Below are 26748 nucleotides of genomic sequence, written 5' to 3' on the forward strand. Positions count from 1 at the left end.
TCTTCCTGCCTTTGTGCTCCCATTCACTGCTCTCTATGGCCACAGTGAAAAGCTGCCTGCTTTGTCATTCTTTTTGAGAGCACTGGAAGATCTCCAAAGAATCACCCTGACCTTCTGTGAACAGATGTCTGCAGAGGGCCCAGTGAACCGCCGGCCGTGGAGTTTCCTCGCAGGCTGGGCAGGCTCAGGGGAGGAGAGCTGGTAGCTTGGTTACCAGGCACCTTCCCAGCCCCCCTCTCTTTCCTCCATAGCACCTGTGGAGTTCATGAGTTCCTTCAAGACAGATCAGGGAATCTCCATTCGAATGCCCCTGTTTCCTGCCGGCAGGGCCGCCAAAGAGTTTATGGGATGCAATTCTGCAGTTTAGTGTCTTTATTGCCATATCATATATTCAGGACTTGCTACTGCTGTAGCGTTGGAGCCACCAGGCCTGCTGGAAGTGACTGGGAGGGTTGAGTGAGCCATCCTCAGAGGGAATTGCTTTGTTGTGTTCAGTTCTTCAAGACTTTGGGCTCAAGTCAGCAAGATGGCTCAGAGGGTGAAGGTGCTTGCTGCCGAGCCTGACAACCTGAGTTGGATGCACCAGACCGACATGATGGAAGGAGACGCCCAACTCCTGCGGGTTGCCCTCTGTCCTCCACATGCATGCCGTGGCATGTTTGTGTCCATGTACACGAGCAGGCAGGCATGTAGGGGTGCACAAACATATACATGTGCATATTCACAAGCTTTGGGCTCCTACCTCGGTTGTCTGGAGGATCCTTCTAGTTAGAATTTGTTCAAAAGGTGAAGGATGGAGTCAGAGTCTGAGGGTGGGGGAGGGGTGCCACAGTGAGCCTTCCTGTGGTCCGAGGCCCCGTGGCTGCCTCTGATATCTTCATATGTGGTTCTGGAAGGCAGGCAGAGACTCTGATGGATGTGTCTCCAGGAAGAGAGCTCAAAGTCAAAGGAAGGCCTGCGAGTGTTCGGGCTGCGTTCAGAACGGGCAGGGCAGGCAGAACGTTGACAAGGGAGGTAGGTTGGGAGCCATGCATAGGCCCTGGCCAGGGAGCCTGGCCTTTCTTCTCAAGGTAAAGGGGAGATTGGAGAATGGTTGGGATACATGGGACTGGGCTCCCAAGAGGCCTCATACAGGGAACTTTGCAGAGACCTGGCAGAGGTCTCTGAGGGTTGGCAAGGCCTGGTTTCTTACTGTCACTCACGCCAGTCTTGTGCTGCTTCTTGGTGGTTTTCTGCATCGCTGAGACCCCTGCTGGCTTCTCACTGTTTTCAGAGCCAGCTGGGCCTCCCCCGTGAGCGTACACAGGGTGAGGTCTTCACGTTCTCCCCTCATTCTCTATGCGGTCTCACGAGGCCTCCCTGCACCTGTAGGGGCTCCACAGGGCTCTTCCTGAAGGCTGGAACTGTGCCAGGGGGTGAGGCCAACCCGAGAGAGCCTTTTCTGCTCCCCTTTTTCCTTTCTCCTGAAGATGGTCTCTGGCCGCCCATCACCAAGGTGACACACCACAGTGATGCTCACACCGACCACCTTTACTCATGTCTACTGAGGGACGTTCCAGGGCAGCACTGTGACCTGTCCATGTTCTCTTAGCTCAAGGTGGGAATGAGATACTTCCCCGCCATGTGCCAGGCTTAGAACGTGGAGCCATTGGACTGTTGGGCCAAACTGGGAGCAGATCTTGGCAGGAGAATGATCTTTGCATCTCACAGGAGCAGGGAGGGCCAGGCCAGGAACATCTGTAGCTTGAGAACAGGGGCTATCTGCACTTGGGCTTTGAGACTCTTGAGGTGAGCTGTACCATCTCTAGGAGCCTGGGGTGGCCTGGGTAGTGGAGAGAGCACCTTTCTCCATAGGAAACTATTTCAGGGTTTGAGAGAGATGAGGACAGAATTGAGAGGACGGAAACAGGAGTGCACTTTCCGCAGCTGTTCTTCTGGGGATGGTCTGTCTCTGTGGCTTTTGGCTAATAAATCCAGGCCCATCTGGAGATGCAGGCAGCTTACTGGGGGTGGAGCAGGAGAAGAAAACAGTGGTGACTTTTGGGTGAAGATTTAGCTGAAGGAAGACCATACAGAGACGCTGGCTGAGCAGCGTTGTGAGGGATGGATGATGGATGCACATCTTGTTTCCCGGTGTTCAGGAAAGTTCCTCTCAACTGCGGTTGAAGCAAAGAGCAGTAAGGTCTTCAGGTAATATCTGGGGGAGAAACGTCAGCTGGAAGACTTTTTAGACCGTAACAGGGGGTCATCCTAGGGACATCCCGAGGACCTACATTATAGCCCCAGCTGTGCTCATCTGATGCAGGTTGCATCTGAATGCTGCCAGCCACACACTCCATCCTCCAGACCTCACTGTCCACCTCCCCTCACTCCTGCTTCTTCTGAATAGCTGGTGTCTAAGGTCTTCAGTAGCCTAGCACCATGGGGCACAAAGAGAACACAAGTAAGTATATAGTCATATGTTTATCTGTGGCATATTTGCTGATTTATAAATTTAACACATGGACTAAAGCGTCATTCTGTATTGTTTTTACTATAAAACATAAATTAGGGCCTAGGGAGATGGCTCAGTTGGTACAGGGCTTGCTGTTTGGATCCCAGGGACCCACTTAAAAAGTGGGGTGATGGAGCTGGGTGTGGTGGCGCACACCTTTAATCCCAGCACTTGGGAGGCAGAGGCAGGCGGATCACTGTGAGTTCAAGGCCACCCTGGTCTACAAAGTGAGTCTAGGACAGCCAAGGCTACACTGAGAAACCCTGTCTCGAAAAACCAAGAAAAAAAAAAAAAGCTGGGTGTTGTCTTAGCCATTTGGATAGGTGTAAGATGGAATCTCAGAGTCGTTTTGAGTTGAGCATTTTAAGTGTTTCTCGGCCATTCGATATTCCTCTGTTGAGAATTCTCTGTTTAGTTCTGTTCCTACCAATCTGCACTCCCTGTATACACAGGTAATCAGTTTTATTCCTTCTCAAATCTCTGATGGGGTTGAAGACCAGATAGTTTATTTTACAATTAGTTGTTTAGGGGTTAAGCTCTTTTTAGGTGTAAATAGATATTTTAAGTTGATATTGATGAGATATGATAGATACTGATTTACACTCAGAATTTTAGGCACACCATGATAGGAAAGATATTTTCTTTAAAGCTGCCAAATACAAATAGCCAAAACACTAAAAATGTAACATTTATGTAATTCCTGATTGTTTCATGGTTCTTTTTGCTGTAGGTAGTTTATTGTATATGTGTAATAATATAAATGTATATGTAAAAAAAATTAACAAAAAAAAGCTGGGTGTTATGGCATCATCTGTCATCCCAGCACTAGGGAGAGGATATCTATAGCTTCACCAGCTGGGCTTGCTGAATTGTTGAGGAAGATGGAGATGCTGAGCATCCTGTTGAGCATGACGGAGAGCATCGACTCCTAGCCTCTAACAGGCACACACAAGGATATTTTAAAAATATAGTGAAATGTGATGGAAGTCAATAGATAAAACTGAAGTCTTATATTTTTATGTAACCTTTGGGATTCACCACTGTGATGGACAGGTCTATGTGGGTGCTGTCTAGAGGTTCCAGCAGTACAGGCAGAGCTGTATTCTCTGAATAGCTGCAGGATTTTTTTTTGGCTCTCACTGTGATGAAAAGGTAACCTACCCAGGGGAGACACCTAGCTTTGAAGTCCAGGCATGCTTAGGTTCTTTATGCCAGTATCCCAGCAGGTGTGTCCCACCTTTTGACATTGATATTTGACATGATGCTGTCATCTACAGAGTATGTGCTGAAGAGCCACAGAGTCGAGTTACAGGAAAGATGACAAAAGTCTCTCATAAGGCTTTAAGTAAGTCTCCCATTTTGTTCTAGGTCACATTCATAGCTAATCTCTGGCTGCACACAGCCCACAGGCTGAGATTCGGTTTGCTAGTAGTTGAATGGAATGTCATAACCTTCTATAAAATTGTGCAATGCGGGCTGGAGAGATACCTCAGTGGTTAAGAGCACTGCGGTGAAGAGCTCTTCCAGAGGTCCTGAGTTCAATTCCCAGCATCCACATGGTGGCTCACAATCATCTGTAGTACAATTTGGCACTCTCTTCTGGTGTGCATAAAGATAATGTACTTATAAGCATAAACATAAAATAAATACATCTTTTAAAAATTTGTGCAATGCTGTGTCACTACTAGAAAAAGGTACCGGAAGGGATAGTTATGCATAGGTTTAGCCATGAGCACAGGGTGCCTGAGATGCTTCTATTCCCTGTTTAAACTTGTCACAGTTACTGTTCCAAAGGAGAAGTGTCGCAGTGTGCACATAGAGGCCTGAGAATAGATGCGGGAGTTGGTTCTCCTTCCACCATGTTGGATCCCAGGGATCAAATGCAGGTCATGTGGTTTGGTGGCAAACACTTTTATCTGCTGAGTCATCTCACTGGGTCAGGGGCAACTGTTTCTTCAGTGCTTCAGGGTCTCATTTGCTCCTAGACTCTCTTTTCATTCCTACTGTAGAATATGAGAGTTTAGCTTTCTAGCATATCCTGTAGCAATTACACGTCTTTACACACACATACCCTGAAAGCACACATAGCCAACTGCCCAGTCAAAGAAATATATCTGCATTGACATGTATGCAAGCACCTGAACTCACACATCCAACATACAGAGTGACATGCACACATTTAGATGACCTGGACGTACCTAGACTCATACATGTACAGGACCGGCGCACACTCCCTCCCTTCCCTCATCTTTCAAACCGGATGAGTTGGTCAGTACTCATAGACGCCCAGTCTGTGAAAACTAGCCCGTAGTAGTACGTCTCTTTTCCCTGCAGGTACTACCTCCTTCTTTTCTAGACTTTAAATCCTTATCAATCTACCAATACACCATCCTTGTATTTTTGTAGAACTCAAAAAACTGCCAATGTGGTGTAAAACCCCATACAGTCTGCTCTGTCACCTTGGGACATCTTTCTTGGAGCCCCCTGCTCATGTCCACTGCTACCACGTGACGTCACACTTGTCTTTGGCACCTCTGAGCTCCTTTACCGTCTCCTGCATAGGGTTCCCTGTTGGTAGGCTCCATGGCTGCACATTTGCTAGTGACCACTATTTCCCAGTAGCTTCTAGAGACCTTGAACTCCTAAAAATGTACTCTCTTTATTCTTTGGATTGTGATTTTGATTGGGTATAAAATTCTAGGTAGAAAAGATTCCCTCAGAATTCCAAGGCATTACATTAGTATTTCAAGAGTCTGGTGTTGCTCTTGGGAAATCAGAGCCACTGTGGTCATTACAAATCTAATGTGACTTTCTTTCTTCTCTTTTCCTTGTTGGTGACCTACTATTTCATGGCCTTGGGCTCATTTTCTTTTAATTGTGATGGTTACTCATTGGGTTCTTTTGATCTAGAATGTTCTATCCTACTATTCTGGAAAATACTCTAAGTTATTCCTTAGGTACCATTACTCTCTATCTCTTTTGTTCCTCTTTCTGGAACTCCTAGGGAGCCCATAGGTTAGTGTCAAGATTTCTTTCTGTACGCCCCCAACCTCAGAGAGTATTGTCTAGTGTGTCAACAGGATAAAGGCATTAAGAGAAAACATGAAAGCATTTTCCTTTGGTATTGTCATCTGCCAGGATCTTTCTCAGCCAAGGTCTTGACCACTATTCTTGAAGGGAGCAGGGAGAGAAGATGATTAAATGTATGAATACTCTTAGTGACCTTATGAGATGTTTTAGAGGAATTGTGGCCAAGTGTAGTTCTTTTTCTTCTTATCTTGGAAATAAGATGATAGGACAATGACATGGTTAGCCACTAAAGAAAGTTAACTCAATATTATAATTGTATATAATTAAATAATTAAAATGTCCTTATCATTTCTGTCCTTTGATTCCTTAACTTCAGTTTTGCCTTTATGCTTTCCTACTGAAGTTTAAATTTTAGATATTTAGGCAGCTTAGACGAGTTCAGTCTTGTTTTCTTTTCTTTTTTTTTTCCAGTCTTGTTTTCTACGTGTTTATATTTCAAAGCATTCTGTTCTTGTTTTGTGAGTACAGTGTCCCAGTGAGACTGCTAATTGTGGGTGGATTTTACTTTCTCTGCAGTTTTGCTCTTTGTTCTTTGGCTGTCTCTCCTGTTTTGAGCTTTGAGGTTATGGAACTTCTCAACAGCCTCTGTGATGCCCTGTACGTTTGCCTCTCTCTTATCTCACATATGGCCTGCTGAACTGGTTGCCATTTACCACACATGACCTGAAATTCTAATCCTTTAAACACGTGAATGCTCTGATTTAGTTAGAAATGAACGACCACGCTACAGACACTACGCTGGGCGCTTCCAGATGCTGTCTCTTTCAGACTCTTTAGTGACTGATCTGCCTTTCTAAGCCCTCATTTTGGACTTGAGCCTTTGAGGAACTTTCTTTGCTTTGTCCCAACTCCTGTGAGCTGATGCAGACCGGATTCTGGTGTGGCTGCCGCTCTGACTGGCACAGTTTCTGACTTGGGGTGGGGGTTTTATATTCTCGGTAAAGAATACTGGCAAGAATCTCTCTCAGCTTTGGGAAGTGGGCAGTGTGTCAGAGCAGTAAGGGATTTCAGAAACCCTTTGTAATCTTGCACCTATGGCTGCAGGAGACCAACGGTGCTATGTGGTCAGATCAGGCAGGGAAGGAACCCAGCCTAAGGAAGCCTTTTACTGGGATTAACTTCTGTCCGTGAGGCACTGGACGGAAATTGTAAGTTGCGTCTATTTACTGTGTGTATGTTCTGTGGTACTAATGTGGAGGTCATAGGACAATTTGTGGGACAACTTCTTTCCTTTCACCATGGGATTAAACTCGGGTCATCAGGATTGCTAACAAGAGCCTTTATCCACTGAGCCATCTGGTCTACCCTACTGAGTAGTTAAGTGCCAGCGCTTGATCCTGAACTAGGCTCTTTTGTCTGCACCTTTGATTCTCATGGTCAAGTGGATGATTCTGACTAGCCTGATATACTTTGCATCTCCGGCCAGTTCAACTCTTCCTTAGCTGGCAGGTGAGATGTCCTGGCCATGACTTGTCTGTGAGGCAGAATATTACCATGGTATGTGGAAAGTGCCCACACTGCTTGATTGTGGTCCAGTAGGAAAAACAAAAAGGGCCATGACATTTAGTAACACCCTTAATGCTGCTTCTCCAGTCTTATCTACCAGGGTGTCCTCCTAGCTGTGATGTCATAAGTGCCTGCAGATAGGGAGTAATATATATTTTCTCTATTGCTATTGCTTGTAGATATTAAACCTTCAATGGTTGCTTCGGGTTGCAAGACAAAATTCTCCTTTCCTTTTTTGAAATATTATTTTATGTGTGTGTTTTGCTTGCATGCATGTTTGTATACCGCATATGTGCCTGGCGTCTGCAGAGGCAAGAAGAGGCTACTAGCTCCCCTGGAACTGGAGTTTTAGATAGTTACAAGCTGCCATGTGGGTGCTGGGAATCAAGCCTGCGTCCTCAGAAGAGCAGCTGGTGCTCTTAACCACTAAACCACCTCTCAAACTCTTTTTCTTTTTTAAATAAAAATGTATTTATAATAATAATGATAATATTATCATTATTATTATTATTAGTGTGTATGTATATTGATGTAAATATGAGTGCAGGTATGTGCGTGCCATCATACAGGTGTGGCGTTCAGAGGACAGCTTTTAGGAATCAGTTTTCTCTTTTACCTTGGGTTTTGGGGAGGGAACTTAAATCTTCAAGCTTAGATAGTAAGCGCTTTTACCCACTGAACTATCTTCTCACTCCAGCCCTTTAAAACTAATAGTGTTTTACAAAATAAAGGTTAAATAGGATCTAGGAACTAAGTAGGCTTTCACTTAAAAGATATATAAATTTTGTTTTTTCTAAACAGGGTTTCTCTGTGTAGCCCTGGCTTTCTTGGAATTCACTCTGTATACCAGAATGGCCTTGAACTTAGAGCTATTTATAGAAAAATCTAGAAAGACAAATGTCAACAGTAACCAGATTTCAGCAAAGAGAATACAAGGAACTCTTATTCTTAACCATTTACCATAGTTTTAAACATTCTATAGTATTTTATATACTTTAAAAAACAGAAATAAAACATAAAATTGAGCAATTGTGTCCATAGCTTAGAAGTGAAAATGGTGTATACACAGAAAAGCTTTATTTGTTTGTTTGTTTACATATTTATTTATTTTGGAGTAGAGTCCCACTATACATAGCCCTTGCTGTGCTGGCCTGTAGACCAGGCTGGCCTTGAACATCTAGAGATCTACTGGCCTCTACCTCACAAGTTCTAGGGTTAACAGCATAAGCCACCTTCACCTGTTCCAAAAATATTATTTTATAATTTCATATATGCAATATAATTTCATTGTTGGTTGATCAAATCATGGTCATGTCAATGACTAGTCTATTTATATTATAAGAATATACATTCTAGGTTCAACAGATAGATATGATTTTATAGATAGATAAGGTAAAATAATTAGATAAAGTCTTCAAAAAACCTCAGAGACCTACATAATATGGCATTTAAAGATGTTTTTGCTATTTAAAAGATTCATTGACAATAAGACAGGTTAACTCCTGGCAACACCCAGCCTATCTCATAGAAGATGGTGAACATCAATGAACCTTATGGAGATGACTTCAAATGTGGCAAACTGGGCAAAATGTCCTTGTTTTGGCCACTGACAGAATTCTGCCTAAAGATGGGCAAGCTTGGATGCAGGCAGAGTTGATGGCCAAACTCTGCCAAGACAGAGTAAGCAAATCCTCAGTAGTTCCTGCTACACAATTATGTATGTCAGATATACTGGATGGGCCAGAAGGCCGAGATGATGCTCCAATGTTATAGAGAGTTTTTGGTGACTACTCAAGCAGGAAACTGTCTCTGTCATTTTTTTGTTTCACTTTGGAAGCTGCTAACCTGCACTTTCTGTTTACTCAGGTAATTAATTTTATTCCTTCTCAAGTCTCTGATGGAGTTGAAGACCAGATAGTTTAGTTTTACGATTAAGCTTAGTTGTTTAGGGATTAAGATGTTTCTAGGTCTATATAAATGTTTTAAGTTGATAGAGATGAGATATGATAGATATTGATTTAGATTCAGAATTTTAGACACACCAAGATAGGAAAGATGTTTCTTCAAGGTTGCCAAATACAAATAGCCAAAACACTATGAAATGTAACAGTTATATAATTCCTAAGTATTTCATAGTTCTTGCTGTATGTAGTTTATTTTATATATGTTTAATAATATAAATGTATATATAAAAATATTTAAAAATAATTTCATTATATATACATGTATATAATATTTTTTTAATCAAATGCCCCTCCCCATTATCTTCTCTCACCTTCTCCTTCTACTAAATTGTTTCTTCTTCCTAAGTCCTCCTCCTACTTTCATATCTTTTGTGTGTGTGTGTGTGTGTGTGTGTGTGTTTGTTGTGGCCCACTGCAATTAATCAAGGTTGCCTGCATAAGCGTGGTGTGGGGTTTTTGCTTGAGTAGGGTCAGTGTGCTGGTGACTATATCACTGAGGAATGTGACTGAAGTGAAGGATCACTTAGCCCATCAGATCTTTAAAAAACAGTGGAATTTACAGTCTTGCTTGAGAAGATTATAAATTAGGGAGAGGGAGAGGGAGAGGGAGAGGGAGAGAGAGAGAGAGAGAGAGAGAGAGAGAGAGAGAGAGAGAGAGAGAGACAAGGAGAGAGAGAGAGACAAGGAGAGAGAGAGAGACAAGGAGAAAGAGAGAAGGAGAGAGAGAGAGAGAGAGAGAGAGAGAGAGAGAGAGAGATTTACTTTAGTGTGTGTAGATGCACATGTACTGTGTGCACAGATGTAACAGGACACCTTGAGGGAGTTGGTTCTCTTTCCACCATGTGGGTCCTGGGAATCAAACACATGTCGTTAGGCTTGGCAGCAATCATCTTTACCCACTGAGCTATCTCGCTGGCCCCCTGAGATCATTTATGTATTTTATGTTTGTCATGTAATAAAAGCAGCTGGCCAGTTTTATTCATACATCATTGGTCAGATGGATCCAGTACTTTTGAGCCATTAATCTAGATGTTCTGTACATGAGTTAGTCTGCCTGCATACATGTTCTGGTCAGAATTACATGCTGTGAATAGATGATGTCAACCTTACTCGCCAGTGTCCTGTGTCTCAGCTAAATACCCCTAAGTTTACGCTGTTCAAGCAGTAGATATTGCAATGGGAGAATAGGAAACTTTGATTTATGCATGCCTGTCTTGAAAATTGTTATGTCCATTTTTCCACTCAAGGAAAACATGTATTCTTTGCTATTGTTTGGAACAGAGCAAAAAAAAAATTATTTTGAAAAGAAAACCTTAATATGCCCTTTGAGACTTTCAAACATGTATATTACATATCTTGATTATATTCACCCTATATATCCACCGTATCTCTCCCCCTCCCCCCTCCCCCTTCCCCCCCCTCACCAAGGCTGCCATTTCTTGAGTGTGAGAACTTTGCTTAGTTGTTGCTCCTTGGCCATGTGCGCCCTTTCCTCCCCACCTCCTATTTCTAGTTTTTCAACAAGGGCTCCCTCAGGCTCTGCACCTCCAATGTTAATTTATAGTCAGTGAAATGTAGGGTAGGATCCCCGCTCCCCAGCCACCACTCCTGAGAAGCAGGGAAGAAGCCTGGAGCCTGCCCTCCTCCCTTCCCCCCTAAGGATCTGTGTTTTCTCTTCCTTTTTACTGTTATATTTACCTCAGGTGTCAATTGGCCTGGGCTACATAGTTCCCTGGACTCTGGGTGCCAGCCTGGCACCACCAGGCAAACGGATAGGGTTGTGGGCAGGTGGAGTTTGCAAGGCTCCATGTCGATTTGCTAAAAGAAATTGTGTGTGCCTGGTGTGGTTCAGACAAGGATGCTATATAAGCAGGAGACATTTGTGATGCTATTAATGGTGGCAGCTTAGGTGCCACCCTGAATTGAGAACTACCCAAGGCCCACACTGTGTACCTAACCATGAACTGAGAGCTATACAAGCCCCACCCCCACCCCTGAGGATAGCCAACTCCCCCATGAATATCTTGAAGTATGAGACAGCAGCAAACCAAAGCAGCCAGTGCACAAGACTCCTTTCAGATATCTTTCTGGGTGTCTGCTGTTGACCTCTCCACTCTGGAGCACTTTCCTTTCGTTGAGTGAATTCCCGAACTATTCTTAGGTCACTTCCCTGGCTGGTGGAGAGGCCCGTGGGCAAGAGTTATTGCCACAGGCCGGAAGTGGCTAATCGGATCCATTGACTCAGCTGGAAGAGGAGGGCTGGTGCCCCTTGCAATAGAGGCAGGAAAGCCACAGACCACACCATTCATTTCCTCTTCAGGTGGGAAGTGGTGTGTCTTCAGTCCCAGGGAGACATGGAGTAAGGAAGAGGAAACTTTACGGCTCACGTCTTAAGGCAAAAAGTGATGGGTCAGATGTTTGCTGGGTGGTGAACCTGAGCTCCCGACTAGTATGTGTGTCCTTAGAGAGAAACCAGGGACCTCTGCCAGGGCTGCTGCTCTCGGCCTGTAGCGTTACCCTGCAAATTCCAGGTTGCTCTATAGTTTAACAGTATACTAGACAAGATATGCCGGGATAGACAAGAAAGAAATAATTTGACCTGCTTCCTTACATCCCTTGTGTGTTCTCTTCTGTATGCAGTGTTCTTGTAAACTCCCTCATGCGTCAGTCAGAAAGAGACCTTTAAGAAGTTTAAAAAGTAGAGCGTCTACAGACTAGCCTTAATTATAATTTAGTTAACAGGGTAAGATTTCCCCCTTTTTTGATTATTTAGAAATTAAACACTCTTTGGTAAGCACTGGGGCAAAGTCAGAGGGAACCCAAATGGAGGACATAAGCTGTCCAGAAAGAAATTAGAAGCTTGGGGCATGGAGGGACACACCTGCCATCCCAGCAGTCAGGGCGTGGAGGCAGGGGGATTAAGAGTTCAAGGTCATTCTTGGCTGCATAGCAAGCTCAAGGGTAGCCTGGACTACTGGAGGCCCTATATCAGTGTGTATGTGTGACCAAGCATGAGAGAGAGAGGGAGAGAGAGAGAGAGAGAGAGAGAGAGAGAGAGAGAGAGAGAGAGAGAGAGAGAGAGAGAGAGAGGAGAGATCTACCCCTGGAGCACCAAGATTAAGGGGCTGTGCTGCTATCCCCCCCCCCCCCCAGCTCCACGATGCATTTGTATCATGGAGTCGCTGTGCTAAACGGAAGAATCTTTTGGCAGAAGACTTCCCGGCCATTGTTCCCACCCGTGCAGTGGACAGAACAAGGAAGGGGATCTGCAGCAGCAGAGAATAAACCTGCTGCGGGGCAGGGGAGTGACTTCTGAGGCTTCTTTCTGGGCATGGTGGACATGCCAGATCAACCATGAAACAATTGCACAAAGTGGTGAACACACCAAGAACCAGTGAGTTGTCTACCTTGGTGTGTGAATTAATTATGAACTTGCCACAGATAAAAACAAGGGTAATCGTCTTCCAGCAGTGGTTTCTTCATTTTTTTCCCCAAGAGGTTCTGGGATTCGTCTGCATTACTTGTAGGATAGAGACGTTCCATAAGCTAAAATACAGTCTAGAGCAACTGTTCTCACCGCATGACTGTGGGCCTTTAATAGAGTTCCTCGTGTTGTGGTGACCCCCAAACTATAAAATTAATTTTGTTGCTACTTTATAACTGTAATTTTGCTACTGCTATGAATCGCAAGGTAAATATTTGTGTTTTTCTCATGGTCTTAGGTGACCCCTCTAGCCCCAAAGGGAGAATTTTAATAGTTAGCCTTTTTATAGTTAGCCCAGCAGTGATGGGGTTTGCTAATCCTGCCTTTAGAGAGGTGTGTGCGTGTGCGTGTGCATGTGCGTGTGTGTGTGTGTGTGTGTGTGTGTGTGTGTGTGTGTGTGTGTGTCCTGTAATCCTAAAGCCTGGGCTCATGCTCTCATGATAAAGACCTGTGAATAACCATTTGTGGAAGAAGTCACGCCTTTTGCCTGGGCATCCTGGGAGGCAGGATCCTATCTCTGGGAAAATCAGGAGCGCCAAAGTACTTCTTGGTGGAATAGCCTAAGAGGCGGTGGGCTCTGTGAGTGCTGGATCTGTGGGGGTTGTTACTTATATAACTTCCTGTAATTGCCTGGCAGTAGCTGTGGAGAGCCGCCCTCTCCTGTCTGGGGCTGAGCAGAGGCGCAACCCTTCTCTTCTCGCTGCTGCTGCTGCTGCGGCGGCGGCGTGTATCTCCTGGCCGGGCTTTGTGTGGAGGCAGCCCTTCTTGGCAGAACTGAAATGTCATTTTGACCAGAAGACACCGTCCTCTTTGTGATCTGGAGATGGGCAATTCCTATGCTGGACAGCTAAAGAGCACGCGGTTTGAAGAAGTCCTTCACAACTCCATCGAGGCTTCCCTACGCTCCAACACCCTGGTGCCCCGGCCCATCTTCTCCCAGTTGTATTTGGAGGCTGAGCAGCAGTTGTCCTCATTAGAAGGTAAGAAACATGCATTTCTTATGTTGCTGTGTGTATGCTTTTTATTATGTGCAGCTAACGTGAACAGTGTAAACCTGTAGTTCGCACCACTTGGAGTCTAGCAAAAAAAGAGTGAAAGTTGCACACAGAATATTATTTGTTTAAAAGTAATTTCCAGGCCAGAAAATACAAAGAAAAATAATAATCTTGGATCACAGGGGACAGGGAGAATATGGTATGCTAGACTCTCCTCAAAGCGGTATTCACATTCTGATTACATGGTTTGCAGCTTAGCTCTGGTAAGAGGTTTTAGTGCGTTTGACCCTTAGCTATGTGTTTCTTTCTTTCTTTCCTTTTTCTTTTTTTTTCCTTCTGTGACTCATGGTCTTTGCAAAAGTAATTTAGAGGTTACGTCTCTGTGTGGTAACAGGTGTAAGAGCATCCCCCCCACAAAGCTTACAAAAATTAAGAGTAAACTTTTATGAATTTACACGTACCAAGAAGTAAATTAATAAGTGATCTTCAAGTATGGAGACAACTTGGGAATTAACTTTATCTTGAAGATAAATTGTGTGAGTGAGTGTGTGTTTTCATGTCAAGTAAGCCCAAAGCAATCTGTAGGGTGAAACAACTGCTAGTCTAGATTTTTTTTTTTTAATTTGTAAGTTCATGCTTTTTGTTTAAAACTACATGCAATCAACAATAGTTTTTGAAGTAGAAAAGGTCATGGTTTAAAGTGGAAAAAAATAACATTAGACAAGAAAGACAAATGTCTGCCAGGTTTGCACTGTTAGGCTTCAGGGGGCTCTGTGGGGTGCCTGTCTTGAAGTAACACTGATGCCTGGTGGCCCTTATTCTGGTGAGGGGGCAAAGTGAGTCATTTTCTATCTGCCTTACTAAATTAACCTTGCAAATGGCACAGTTAAAGACCCAACCAACCTGGGTACAGGGCTAAGAGAAACTCGATTGCGTTCAGCACTATCAATTAGGAAGTTCTCTGGTCGTCATTAGGAGAGTGCCAAGGTTTTCAGGCATGACTTCACCGGGAGCTAAGAAGTCATTAGATGCCACTTTCTTTCTTATTAGTTAATTAATTAATTTATGCACTTTACATCCCGATTGAAGCCCCCTCCTGCCTCTCCTTCCATTCTCACCCTCCCACCTTCTTCCCTGCCTAATGTTTGGCTGTGGGTCTCAGCATCTTTTTCGATCTGCTGCTGGGTGGACCCTCTCATTAGGTGGTATTTAATCGATCCTGTTTTTGACCAGGTGAAAGGCTTCTGTGAAATAGGTTTTGCAGGGCCATCCTTAACTACTTAAGGTGTCGACAAGCCTTGCCAGTGGCAACTTATGAACAGCAATCATGATGTTACTGTTAGACCATTTGAGTGCTGGCCTAAACTCTCCAGTCTGTCCACCTCCTAATGCTGAGGCCCTCATGATTTGGAGATTTTGAGGGGTAGTGGAATTGCTTTCTCAGTGCTGGCGTTGGGTCAAATGCTGGGGGAGTTAGTGCACAGCTGCTCACATGGGGACAGGGAGCAGTGAAAAGCCCTTGGGGGGTTCCCCTAGTCACATTCTCCTGCTGCTGAAAGTCTCCCTGGATAGCCCATCTTGCCTTTTCTAGTCGGATGGGGGGCTTCGATCATCTCAGGATCTTCTCTTTGTTGGGTGTGTGATATTTCCTACACCCTGAGTGTGCTGGGACCCGGGAGTCCTTACTTGCTAGTTAGTGCTCTGCATCTGAGCTTCATCTCAGTCCCCAGGGACAGGATTGAGACTTATAAATTTGATTTCTCGGGTGCTGAATGTCCTAAGCTCCTTGCCAGATGTCAGTGGGATTTCTCAGCCTTTGGGTTTGTGTGACAACTTGACTCCTCTGTGCAATTCCTCTCTTCTCAGCAAATAGCCCAGAATTATCCCCTGGGATTTTGTTTGTCCAGTACAGAAGTCAGCCTGAGGGGTCGGTGGGACCTTTGGGTTTGTTAGATGTCACCATAAACCAAGCACTAAGCTTAGGCCATATCTTCTGCACCATAAACTTTGGAGCAGACTGGCATTTTGGGCCCCATCTAGTTTTGTCTGTCTGTCTCTTGTCAGGGTCTCTTATCTGATGGCTGGCCCTCCTCAGACAATACCATTGTTGATGATGCTTATGACCAGGGTACTGGGACACTAAACTCATGGGGATCTGGTAACATTTTATGTATTTGTGGGGGGTAATTTACCAGGGGTCTTATTATAGCTTTGTTCTTTGAATTAGGGCTCTTACCTACTACCCCCTTTAGGGGGAAATCCTTTTACACAATATTGACTTTTTACGAGAAAGACCAACAAAACAGATAACTGCATAAGCTCTAGCCATCACAAATTTACTACTTAAACAGAATGCAGGTAAATTCCTATAATCCTGCCTGTTCAGAATGATGTGTGACTCACGGCAAGAAAAGAGAACTGAGCATAAACACCAGAGTGAATGCCCTTATGTGCTTGCAGTCAGGGGTTCTTATGGGGTCCTTGGGCTTGTATTTTATTATTACTGCGTTAAGCCTTCAACCCTAATGGTTTTGTCTAAGACCACTTTAAGGCTCTCATCCTGCCCGGAGACCTCCATAAACACGTCTGTTTAGTCTGTCCCAGGCTTGTGCCGGCTGAGGAGCCCATCAAAGTTGGGAAAGTCTGCCGCAGACCTTTGACCTTTAACCCCGCCTGCAGTTTGAGCCCTTTGGCTTTCTGAGGCTTAAGGCCCTCTTCTCTAGTTTCTTCCTAGGCATGCTGGAATGTCTGTTCGTTGGGCTTAGTAGAATAGTGCCCATCCTGATGAAAGCAAGGCTGATCCACAGCTCTGGCTTTGGGGGCATTCATTTGGGTTGTTGGGGATCTTGTGTGGATTTCCGTTCCAAGGCTGGTGTCTGTGCCACTCTCTGGGTCTGTACAGAGCTAGATCAGAGACCCGTGTGGACTGTGCCATCTGCTGTGGTGTTAGGTGCCGGCGCCTGGAGTCTGGTGGAACTCTGAGACATCTTGCCTGCTTTAAGCACAGGAAGAGACCGAGGAGATGAGGCATCTGGACTCATTCCTCTCACCCTGAGCGTTCATCCTTGTGTAATCGTTCCACAGTTTCCCCACCACTTGGTATTTGTCCTCTGCACCCACAAGGTCCAGGGCATCAGGAAGGGGAGGGAGCTGTGATTTCCTTCTCAAGGTCTTGGCCCCAGCAGCTTGTACAGTTAAATCCTAGGTAGAGAACTCAGTGCCACCTCTGAGGTGCTACATTTTCTAGCACAGTGGGTCTCAGCTTTCCTAAGGCTGCACCCCTGTAATACAGTTCCTCATGGTGTGGTGACCCCCCCCCCCAACCGTAAGATTATTTCATTGCTACGTCATAACTGTGATTCTGCTACTGTTGTGAGTCAGAGTGTAAATATCTGATATGTGATCCCTGTGGGGGTTGCGACCCACAGGTTGAGAACCACTGTTCTAGAACATTGACACTCACAGTGACCTGAGGGCTTACCTTATAACCGACACATTTTGCACAGAGAGGTAAACTGAGTGTCCAGCGGCTATACAGGCAGCACAGATGTAAGTACTGAAATGTGACTTCCCAGAGCTGTGGTCTAGGCTTCTCCATTACTCATAATTTTATTGCTAACCTAAAACCTTTGTGTGGAGAGAGGATGTTAGAGCCAGGTATGAGAACAGCAGGAGACGTAAAAACAAGCCAACAAGTAAGAGACAGGCAAACAAAAAGTGAGGAGACAGCCACATGCCGGTGCAGCGCCTTTAAGGGCACTTGTAACAACCCTCCCTGTGAGTTCATCTGTGCGCTGTTTGACTTGTGAAATTTAAAGACAAACTGGGAAGTATTTTTGCCCAAAAACACTATGAGAAAAGACAGTGGAAAGACTAAATGTCAGCAGCCTTGAAGAAAGTTAATTGTTGTGACCACCCCGCTTCCCCTGCTTTCCCCAACCACGGGATGGTGGGGTGCTCTCTCCTCCTAGCAACCTTTGCCCTGGGAACCTTGCTGGGTGCTGGATCAATGAGGGTGCATTAAGCATACCATGTTGAGGGGTGGTGCTCATGGCCAGGGCTTTCTCTACCAGTTCCAAATTTGCTGTTCTTCCTTTCTTAAAGCCACAGCATGCCTGTGTCTAGAATGTTCTGGAATACCCACCCCTCTCTGTGTATATCTGCATTGGATGAACACTGTGTATAGCTCAGCAGTCCCCTCATGCAATGTCGAGGACGTGCGTCCAGCTGCTGTTTGTAAGAACACTAGGGCACCTGCAGATACACAGACTCGGCTAGCCCCAGGTTCCTTATGTGCAAGACAGGCCACGTGTCACATGGTGATACTTGTCATGAATATTTTTGGCTACCGTATCCATAGCAACTCCCTGGCACCTGGGCGGACATATGCAGCTGTGGTGACTAGAAGAGAAGTGAACTTGAGGCTGAGCTTGTGTACACCTTAGTCTTGGCTTTTCCTTCCGGTACAGAAGGATCAGACTGCCCAACTTCCTAGTATACCAATGAATTACAGCGCAGCAAGGTTTTACCAAGGGGTTTGGGCCTCCTTCGTGTGACCAGTTCCCCAGGCCCTGGAGTTGTTTATTGAGCCTGTAGCTCCAGGTGGGGAAAGGTCCTGGAGGAGGCTCCAAGACCCCACTGCCGCTTCCTTAAATCGTCACTCTTGCCTCCCACTTCTAGGCGGCAGCCGAGTGGACAACGAGGAAGAAGAGGAAGAAGGAGAGGGAGGCTTGGAACCCAGCAGTCCCCCAAATGCCTACCAGCTGCCCCCTCCTCCTGAAGGCTGTTGCACCACAGATGGTAAGACACCTCACCCTGCCCCCATCCTCCCCACCCCCACTCAGGATCTGCAGCTGGGTTGTAGCTCTCCTTGTTCCCTGAGCTGTGAGCTGGGCCCCTGTCCCCACCCAGGTTACAGGAGAGGCAGCCCCAGCTGCTTGGCTGCTGTGCACAGCCTCAAGCTGTCAGAGTGGCACGGTGTCCGATAGTCATTGTTTTGGGTCTGTTGCTTGGAAATCAGAACATACTTTCCTTACGCACGCTGACTTTGCAGGGTCTCTGATGTGGAGTGGCTTAGGAATGACCTGTCATGCCTGTCGGTTCTTGGCTGTGCAGCTAACGTATTTGCATTATCTCGGAATCTGGGAAGTCAGCAGTGTCACTGTCATTTTGCTGAAGAACATATATACACACACACACACACACACACACACACACACAGAGGAGGGGGGGGCATGCTGGATATTGCAACATCTCAGGACAATGACGAGAGTTATGCTCTGTGCCGGGGAGGCCTGTAGGTTCACATCCTAGACCCATCCATTCCCTGCACCAAGGGCTGTCCATCACTCTTATAGTAATCAGCAATTAACCTATTGCTCTGGAAGTTCAGATATGAAAGACGAGCACTTGGGAGGCCATCTGAGGAGACAGATGCTTTATGCCCATTGTGTGGGTGGAGTGCATGGCAGATGCATGGAGGCATGGGAGCTGAGGGGAATGCCAAATGCAGGCAAAGAGTTTCAGAGAAGGCCCCCAAAAAAGAGGGTTTTGGAGGAAGAGTTAGCTAGGAGACTACTATGGGTTAGGGGAGCTTGGAAACTGCAGAGGAAGCAGTGGTGCAAAGGCTTATGGGGTGAGATGCATGCTGTCTGGGAGCTGCAGGTGAAGGAACAGGGTATTCAGGCAGGGCCTGGGAGTGGGGACAGGCCAGGACTGGGAAAACAGCAGGGTAGATGCCAATGCCCTCTGCACCCTGAGGTCTGACCTTGACCCCTGACTCTGACTTCCGGCTCATGTTACTGGGACAAAGATGTCAGTACAGCTGTGACACAGAACTATCTAGTATCCCCAAAGGGGAACAGGGAGAATGAAGGTCACTGAAGTGGCTTCCACAGGATTTCCGAGGCACTGTAGTGGACCCTGACTGCCCTAGCCCGTGTTCTCCAGCTGCCCTGAAGATGGTCTGCTTGCTGGCTTGGGAGAAAGTTTGACAGCCCGGAGCAGCCAAAGAAAGAGAAACTTGTGAAGGGTTGCAGGGGCGCAGAGTTGTCTCCTGGGATGGCGAGGGGGATCTTGTGTCTTTCCGGAAGCCTGTGAAGTTAGCGCCCCATCATATAGAGCAAGCCTCGGAAGGCGCCTAAGAGACCCCAGCCATTCCCCTCTTCTTTACCTTGTCTCGGATACGTTTGAGAACGTAATTTTCCACGTAGGAAATACATTTAAAAGCTTTGCAAGACAAAGGTTCAGAAGGTGTAGAGAGGCTTCTACCGTGGGCCTCACGTTCCCAGGGGGGAAGCCGAGGAGGAGGAGGTCGTGCTCTGTTCCTCCTCCTGAGTGTACCCACTCTGCAGCCCCACGGGTTGTAGTTTTAAGTGGGAGGGCGAGACAGCTTTCACTTTCTGATGGGCTTTGTCTCAGCTCAGAGGTAATTGATGTTAAACCCTAACCCAGAGCTAAGTGTCCCTTGCTGCTGCTCCTGTGCCCCCAGGCCCTTGGTTTTGGGAGATTCCAAGACAGCGTGCTAGTCCTGTCTACTTCTTCTAGGCTTCTGCCAGGCTGGGAAGGACCTGCGTCTCGTCTCCATTTCCAGCGAGCCCATCGAGGTCCCTGCAGGCTTCCTCCTCGTGGGTGCCAAGTCTCCCAGCCTGCCGGGCCACCTCCTAGTGTGTGCAGTAGACCAGAGGTTCCTGCCTGACGACAATGGCCACAATGCCTTACTTGGTGAGTTCTTGCTTTCTTTTCTTTGTGGCTCTGCCTGCAAGTGGTGGGGCAGGGCGAGGGAGGCCTTGGCCGCTGGTGCCGGTGATAGGGTACTTTGATGTCCTTACACGGCTTTTGTTTTTCCTTTGTTTCCGCTCCCACCCCCACCCCCCACCCCCGCTCCAGTGTCTGTCAGAGTTCTGTAGGGGTAGCGTAGAGGTGCTCATGAACTTGCCCTGAGCCGTGAGAGTAAAGAAGAAGCCAGGAGCCCAAGTTCAAGTCTTTCAGGCTCCAAGCTCTTCCCTTACTCACCGTGCCCCTCAGGCTTTTGCTGCGGTCAAAGTTCAGTTGGGGTTTTAGCTTTCCCTCCTGGCCATGGGAACCTGTCCACAGTCTTTCAAACAGCCACTGGCCTCCTAAGGTCTTGACTCATATTGTGACAGTAAGGCCTAGCCTGACTTCTTGCTCAGATGATATTACTATGCTCTTGCTGCATACGACGCCCCCGTCATGTGCAGCATCAAGGATGAGGCTGGTTAGGACCCAGAGCTCAGAGATCTGGAAAGCTAGGGCCTGTTTGTTGTTTACGCACACACCTCCATGTGACCTCCTGAGGCCCCTTCACCCATGCCATAGAGAGGGCTTTGGATGTCCTAGCCTTGGGTGGTTTGTTCTTGTCTGGTAACTCGGGGTCTGCCCATTCATCTCTTTGGAGAGCAGGAGAGTGGAAGACTTGGAGGTGGTCCGTTTTCACACGGAGTCTCATTGCTGTTAGCAGAGAGACCTCATGGGGGAAACTTAGAGAGCGAGAAAGTTTACCGCCTCTTCCGTACTCTGCATGGGTCTAGGCCCTTTAAGCATCCACTTTTGTGCTTCTTATGTCCCCAGAGCAGGTGGGGGAAAGGCATTGCAGAGGGACACCCCAGGGAGGAAAGAGTGGGAATCAGGAAGGAAAGGGATGGCCCCTGCTTCCTAATAGGGGTGAGGGGGGGGTGGGAGGGATGGGGGCTGGGGCGTCCCAGGGTGTGTAAACTCTCAAGCAAGGTGGATGAATGCTCCCAGCCTAGGGGGTGGGTCCTAAAGGTGGGTCTGCGCACTTATTGAGATCAGTTCTTTAGGAACGATCCTGAAAAATTACCTTAGAAGCTGAGGGAGTCCCTGTGGCTCTGCTGGAGCTACTGGGTGCACATTGTACTCAGTTCACTGTGGTGCCTCACACAGCTGGCTTTTGATCTGCGGGTGGGGTGGGGTGAGGTGGGACGAGGTTGGGGGGGGTCTTGTCTGAATTCCACCCCTTTGTGATTCTAAGGGAATTGCCCAGGCAGTAAATCAGGGAGGCCCTGCCTCTTGAGCCCTGGAGACAGGAATCTTCCAGCTCCTCTCCTGCCGCTCTTAAGAGTCTGGCTCCTCCCTAGTGGCTGCAAGGCCCAGGAAGGAACTTGGTTAATTGCTGGCAAAAAGCCATCCAGATAAGGAACGAGAGCTGGCTGGAAGTGGCCTGGGTGTTCTCCTTTGAACATAACTTTATGCTCTCAGCGTGGACACTTCACACTGTTTAGGTTTCCTGCTATTAACCCCGGGTGGCCGCCCAGGACAAGGTAGTGCCCCATAGCTCCTGAAGCTTACCCAGGCTCAGCCCTATTGTGTGATCCATAACACAGGGTCTGTGGGTCACCTTGGGGGGAAAGCAAAGCCTTCAGGAATATTGTCCTAGCAACTTTGAAGCTTTAGAGGGTTTTTTTTTTTTTTTTGGTCTGAGAAAACTGAGAGGTTAAAATCCTAGGTGTGTTCTTCAGATTTTGTTGTGGTTGTTTTGTTGCCAGTAATTAATCTAAGTGGGCCAATACCTGAGCCATCAGAAAAGAAAAGGTCTGTCTGACTGGTGCACTTTTTATTCTTAGGGGGAAAAAATGAGTCTGTTGTTTAGTTGTAGGCAAATTATATATATATTTATTGAATGTTTAAGGTCCAATGAAGGCTGGTGTTTTGGCATATCTGGGAACTCAACCCTTCCATTGGGAGCTCCTGGTTTGGTAAGGAGACATAGGTTAGCAGAAATAGTTTCGGGGTCCATGGGGATTCATAGGGTCCATCGAAAGTAACGATGCCAGCAAATCTTATACCCAATCTCATAGGGTATTGTACCCTCAGAAAGATACGAGGGTGTCAGGATGGGATGTTGGTGATGGCAAAGGTGTTTTAGTGGCAGCCGGGTTCAAGTCAGGCCCTGAAAAATGAGTTAAAATCTTCTAGTTGGAAAAAGGCAATTAACAGTGTTAGCCACAGCACACAAATAGTACATAAAACTTACTTACTGGAGACTTCTGTTCCTGGAGCTGTTCTGAGGAAGTTGGAATAACAAGCTGTAATCCCATGTTCATATGTGGCTCACAGAAGGCAAAGGCTGACTTGCAGAGAGGGTCACCCAGGCAGTAGCTGGCAGGCCTTTGACCTCGAACCCAGATGATGTAGTAATGGCTTAGGGACAAAGGACATTTCAAGTACCATGGTAGAGACACCTGGGGAGATGTGTAAAGCTGGGCCTTCACTGGGTCCTGCAGGACAGAAGCTAGGAAGCCACCTTTGACCTTGAAACAACGAGGGGAAAGAGCACAGAAGGTCACCGTGTCCTTTGTCTTCAGTAGTTTCCAGTGGGTGCAGACAGGCCTGCGCCTTATGACTCCTCTCTCTGCCAGGGTTATCTGCCAGGAATTTTACTCAAATTCCACTCCCTATGCACTCAGCCTGAAACTGTTTCCATGTGTATCAGTTTCTAAAGGACAAGGACATCTTTTTTTTCTTCTTCTGGGAAGCCAGTGCCATTATCCTATCTAGAAAGTTAAAGCATTTGTAAATATTGTTAAATACTCGGTGGGTTCAGATCTTATCATAAGGCCTTTGTTTAAAAATTGGTATACTAAATTCAAGACCCAATCAAAGTTGTCTTAAAGCATTTTTGATTCATTTCTTCTCTCTTGCATTTTAAAGAAGTACTTACATTTTGAGACATGGTCTCATGATCCCAGGCTGACTTCAAACTTACTGTATAGCCGCATATGGCCTTGAACTTCGTTCAGAGCCTCCTCTTCCATCTCCACAGTGTTGGGATACAGGTGTGTGCCGCCGAGGCTAAGTTTATGCAGTGATTGGACCAAACCCAATGCTTTGTACACACCAAGCAGACACTCCACCACACGAGCTACATCCTCAGCTCTTGCCCTTTAAAATTATGTGCCCCTTCTCCTTTGTTTTTTTCCTTCCAATTCACACTTTTAAGAAATATTGGTGGTGTTACAAATAAGGCAATCAGGGGCTGCAGAGATGGCTCAGTGCTTAAGAGGGCTTGCTGCTTCTCTAGACTTCTCAACTTCAGTTCCTTGTACCTGCTCTTGGTCTAGGAGACTCAGTATCTTCTAATGGCCTGTGTGGGTACCTGCACACTAATGGGCATTCCCTCACACAATTACACACACACACACACACACACACACACACACACACACACACACACACAAACATAAGTAAAATAATAAATAACTCCGAAAAGTAAGGCAATTATTGTGTTTTAGAAAGCTTTCTTGGGGCTTAGACATATAACTAATTTTTATCTGAAAAGAAACTGAGGCAGGAAGTGATTTGTGGTTAGCAGAATAGGACCCAAGAAAGCTACTGTCTTCTCACCAAAGTTCAGGCCTTCCACATTGTACCCTAGTATCCTGCTCTGGGCCCTGTCTCATCTGGGGTCCATCTGACTCAGCTTTGCTTGCTTCTTCCACAGAAGTAGAGTTTTTGTGCCCGGAACAGGGATTTGGCTCAAACTTCAAGGCAAAACTCTGAAATTGTTTCTCTCTTCTTTACTCTCAGAGAGCATCACAGCCACAAATAGGAGTGTGACAACAAATGTGGGGTCTGTGGCCACACACATCTCTCACGGGGCTATCCAGGAGGTTCTCTTTAGACTGTGTGTGTCATTCATGAAGGTTGGATGATGGAGATCCCCTTTCTGCAAAGGAAGTAATCCCAGAAACAAGCCCACACCTACCCCCTAACCATAGTCATAAAGCCGTGTGCATAGACACCACCCATCAAATCCAAAGGAAGCCGCTGTGGGGGCATCTAGGAAGGATCGTGTCGCTTCAGTCCAGAAGGAAATTGCAGCTTTCATCTCTGTCTTACCTTCTGTCTTCTGTGACTGGGCAACAGAAACCCAGAGCAAAGTCACTTCTTATCGCTTGCAGCCTGCACTCTCCTCTCTCCCGCTTATCCAAGAGGAAGGAGAGAGGACACTGTGCCCTGAGTTTGAGACCTGTTAGATATCCAGGAGACACCTTAACCCTTGTAGTGTTCCTATGAGTGGTTTTTGTGGAAGAGATGGCACAGTGAAGGCAAAGCTAGGCTCAGCCCCTGCCAGCACCCCAGGCTGTGGGTAAGTCACCTCTCTGTGCTTTGATCCCATCACCTGTGAAGTGAGACGTTATGGATTATTTTACAGATTTCATGAGACTCCGCGTCGGGGGTGGACACACACACACACACACACACACACACACACACACACACACACAGTGGCCGTGCAATAACTATTAGCACCAGTCATGTTTGCAGACGCTGAAAAGGAAGCTCAGAGGTGTGAAGTAACCTGGTATACGTGAATCAGGACTTGAACCGGAGCCCTGCTGACTCCTGTGTTCCCGCATGCTTGCTGCACGGAGCGCGGGTGGTCAGAGGCTTCCGCTCCACAGGAGGGCATGCTTCACACAGCGGCCTATGGGTGCAGCATCCACTCAGAGGTGTGGTTAAATAGACAGCCCTCTAGTTGTTACACTATCTCCATGGGACAATCCCAGAGTGCTGAGGAGCTTGGAAGAGGGTTATCTGGCCGTGTCGGAACTCAATAGTCCCCCCATTTTCCGGCATCTGTGCCCAGCAGGGATGTGAGACATCAGCCCAGGTACCTCGCTTTCTGATGAGATCTTCATAAACTTCCAAGTCCCCAAGGTCAGTTCCCAAAAGGAATGACACCGTGCTTCACTCTTTCTTGAAAGTATTCACATCCCTTCAAGCAATTTTCTGAAGTCTTAGGATCAACGCCGTCTGCTCAGCTGATGGTATAAGTCACTTCTTTCCTCCAGGATGGGTCCTGTGCTCTCTCCCCAGCTTCTTTGCTTATCTCCCAGCTGTCTCTTGGTATATGTATATGTATATGTATATGCATATACATATACATATACATGTACATAGCCTTCTCAGAACAGCTATGACCCCAGCTGGAAGGTTTTACCATTGCAGAGGAGCACTCTGCTTGCTGGCACCTAACTGTCCACTATGCAACTGGACCAGGTGCTTACTCTCACCTCACAGCCATCAGGAGTTGCTCCAAAGGTCTACAGTCACTTCCTGCTGGGCATGGTTGCTGATACCAGCGCGTACCTGGCTAGCTGGTCTCTCTGTGTCGTTGACCTTGTAGTTCCTGAGTCTTGCTCAGCATCTTTTCTGTGTTCAGGCTTAAGATGCCTTCTCAGGAACTGTGGACATTCTTGAGTGCTAGTCAGGCTGTGTGTGTCTCAAGGTTCCTAGGTTGGGGATTAACAGTGGATAAACAGAAAGGTTGATTATTATTAATTAATTGGCTAATTGTGCCTCTCTGTCCAACCTTCTTGATAATTGTCACATGGCACTCTCAGTCGGCACACATGTGCTTACCTAAATTCAACCCAACATGTGTACAGTTATACCAAAGCATGGCCCTTTGGAAGTGCAGGGAGAGTGACGGGGAAGAAGACATATATTCTCCTGATGCTTAATACATTCCAGGACTCTCAGCAAGACGGGAATAGGAGCTTGGGAAAGTGCCAGTCCCCTCTTTGATACAGGGAGCTGAGCACTGAGGAATGGCTAGACACGTGTGTAGGGGACCTGTGGAAGAGACCGATGGTCAGGGTAGGGGTGGTTGGAATCGATGGGTTAAGAGGCACCTTGTCTCAGTGAGAAGATGTAGGTGGAGACAGATGGAAGATTCCATTGCCTTGGGTTCCTGCGACCCTGGACTTCATCCCTCTGTTGAGGTTAGATACCACTCTTTATGTCTCTGATTTTGCTGACTTCACAAGAACACTTTGGTTACTATAGTGACTGGCAATGGGATCAGTTAAGCTGAGTGCATTGTGTACTTGACAACGAATGACAGGACGTCCCCTGGCACTGTGCGCACATTAGCTTCTCCCGGGTCCCACACAGCAGTGTCCATGTCCTTGCTGTCTTACCTGTCCACACTGGTACAGTATGAGTAGGATTTGGATGGGCAAGTCTTTCTGTATCTGTCCTGGCCAAGCTGAGGTTTTTCTTTGTTTCTTAGGCCTTTTTATAGAATTTTAAGCTGCTCAAGATGTGCAGATTGTAGGTTTTGTGCAGCATGGAGTCTTCTCGGTGGTAATATTTTAACCTTCATGTCACCTACTGGACTTCTTTTGAATGCTGGCCAGAGCCCCCAGGGACAGCCTGTTTAAAAGCAGT

The 26748-nt window shown here is 46.5% G+C and overlaps 1 protein-coding gene across 9 annotated transcripts in view; it reads left to right on the plus strand.

Annotated features, from left to right (window-relative positions):
* The window catches only part of GREB1 (growth regulating estrogen receptor binding 1), a 137644-nt gene that overhangs the window by 54104 nt on the left and 56792 nt on the right, over window positions 1–26748 (plus strand). For 8 of the 9 annotated variants that reach the window (XM_084792223.1, XM_084792220.1, XM_084792219.1 and 5 more), the window contains 3 exons: window positions 13176–13518; window positions 18214–18333; window positions 20080–20256. In XM_084792223.1, coding sequence (XP_084648349.1) covers window positions 13362–13518; window positions 18214–18333; window positions 20080–20256 — 454 coding nt within the window. In that variant the 5' untranslated portion in view covers window positions 13176–13361. The remainder of the gene's footprint in view (window positions 1–13175; window positions 13519–18213; window positions 18334–20079; window positions 20257–26748) is intronic. The other variant, XM_084792224.1, reaches the window with a different exon arrangement.

This window comes from Acomys minous, assembly GCF_964271855.1.
Source record: "Acomys minous genome assembly, chromosome: 8".
Taxonomy (NCBI): Eukaryota; Metazoa; Chordata; class Mammalia; order Rodentia; family Muridae; genus Acomys; species Acomys minous.